This window comes from Aureococcus anophagefferens (assembly GCF_000186865.1).
Source record: "Aureococcus anophagefferens unplaced genomic scaffold AURANscaffold_929, whole genome shotgun sequence".
In the NCBI taxonomy this organism is placed as follows: domain Eukaryota; class Pelagophyceae; order Pelagomonadales; family Pelagomonadaceae; genus Aureococcus; species Aureococcus anophagefferens.
The window spans coordinates 2876-3868 of NW_008706162.1; the positions used below are offsets into that span (position 1 = coordinate 2876).

The following is a 993-nucleotide window of genomic DNA, read 5'->3' on the forward strand; positions in this document are numbered from 1 at the left end:
CGCGCGCGCGCGCGCGCCGCGGCCGCGGAGGCCCCGGCGCCGGCCGCGAGGTCCGCGAGGCCCGCGGCGCGCTCGGGCGCCCGCAGCGCGCGCTCGTGGGGCGCCGCGGCCGCGTCCGCGGCCGCGCCGCGCGCGTCGAGCGCCGCGACCGCGCCGCGGACCGCGCGGTCGAGGAACGAGTCGCCGTCGGCGCGCTTCGCCGCGTCCGCGCGCGCCGCGGCGGCCGCGAGCGCCGCGCTCTCGACGCGCGCCGGGTCGCAGAAGGCCGCGAGGTCCGCGCCGAGCGCGGACGCCTCGTCCGCGAGCGGCGGCCACGCGCGCCACGCGCCCGACGCCGCGGCGGCCGCGACGGACGGCCGCGGCTCCGCGCGGCCGGCGAGCGCGTCGGCCCAGGCGAGGCGCGGCGCCGCGGACCGCGACAGCGCCGCCGCCGCGGCGTCCGCGGCCGCGAAGCCGGCCGCGCGGAACCCGCCGGGCGGCGCGCCGCCGACGACGACCTGCGCGCAGCGGTTCCGCATGGCCCGGCTCACGTCGCCGCCGAAGGACGGGTCCACGGTGAGGAAGACGCGGAAGCCCGGCGCCGGCGCGACGACGCGGTGCTCGCCGCCGACGGCGCCGCCCTCGGCGAGCGCGAGCGCGCCGCCGGGCTCGAGGAGCGCGTTGAGCCGGTCGAGCACGGACGGCGGGCAGAGGTTCGCGTCGTCGAGGACGAGCCAGGCGCCCTTGGCCGCGGCCTGGACCACGGGCCCGTCGACCCACTCGAAGCGCGGCGGCTCGTCGCGCGGCCGCCGCTCGCTCACGGCGAGGCGCGCGAGCGCCGCGTCGACGACGCCGGCGCCGCTCCCGTCGCGGCGCCGCGCGTCGACGCGGCGCCGGCGCCGGGCGCCGTCGACCTGCTCGTAGCCGCCGAGGAGGTCGCCGACGTCCGTGCCGGGCTGGAGCTGGAGCTCCCACAGGTCCGCGCCGGCGGCGTCGGCGAGCGCGCGGAGGAGC

The 993-nt window shown here is 84.2% G+C and overlaps 1 protein-coding gene across 1 annotated transcript in view; it reads right to left on the minus strand.

Annotated features, from left to right (window-relative positions):
- AURANDRAFT_69106 (hypothetical protein) overlaps positions 1-993 on the minus strand; it is a gene marked incomplete at both ends in the record, with an annotated part of 3815 nt that extends 2822 nt beyond the window's left edge. The window contains one exon of the mRNA XM_009044855.1: positions 162-993. Within this exon, the coding sequence (XP_009043103.1) occupies positions 162-993 (832 nt within the window). The remainder of the gene's footprint in view (positions 1-161) is intronic.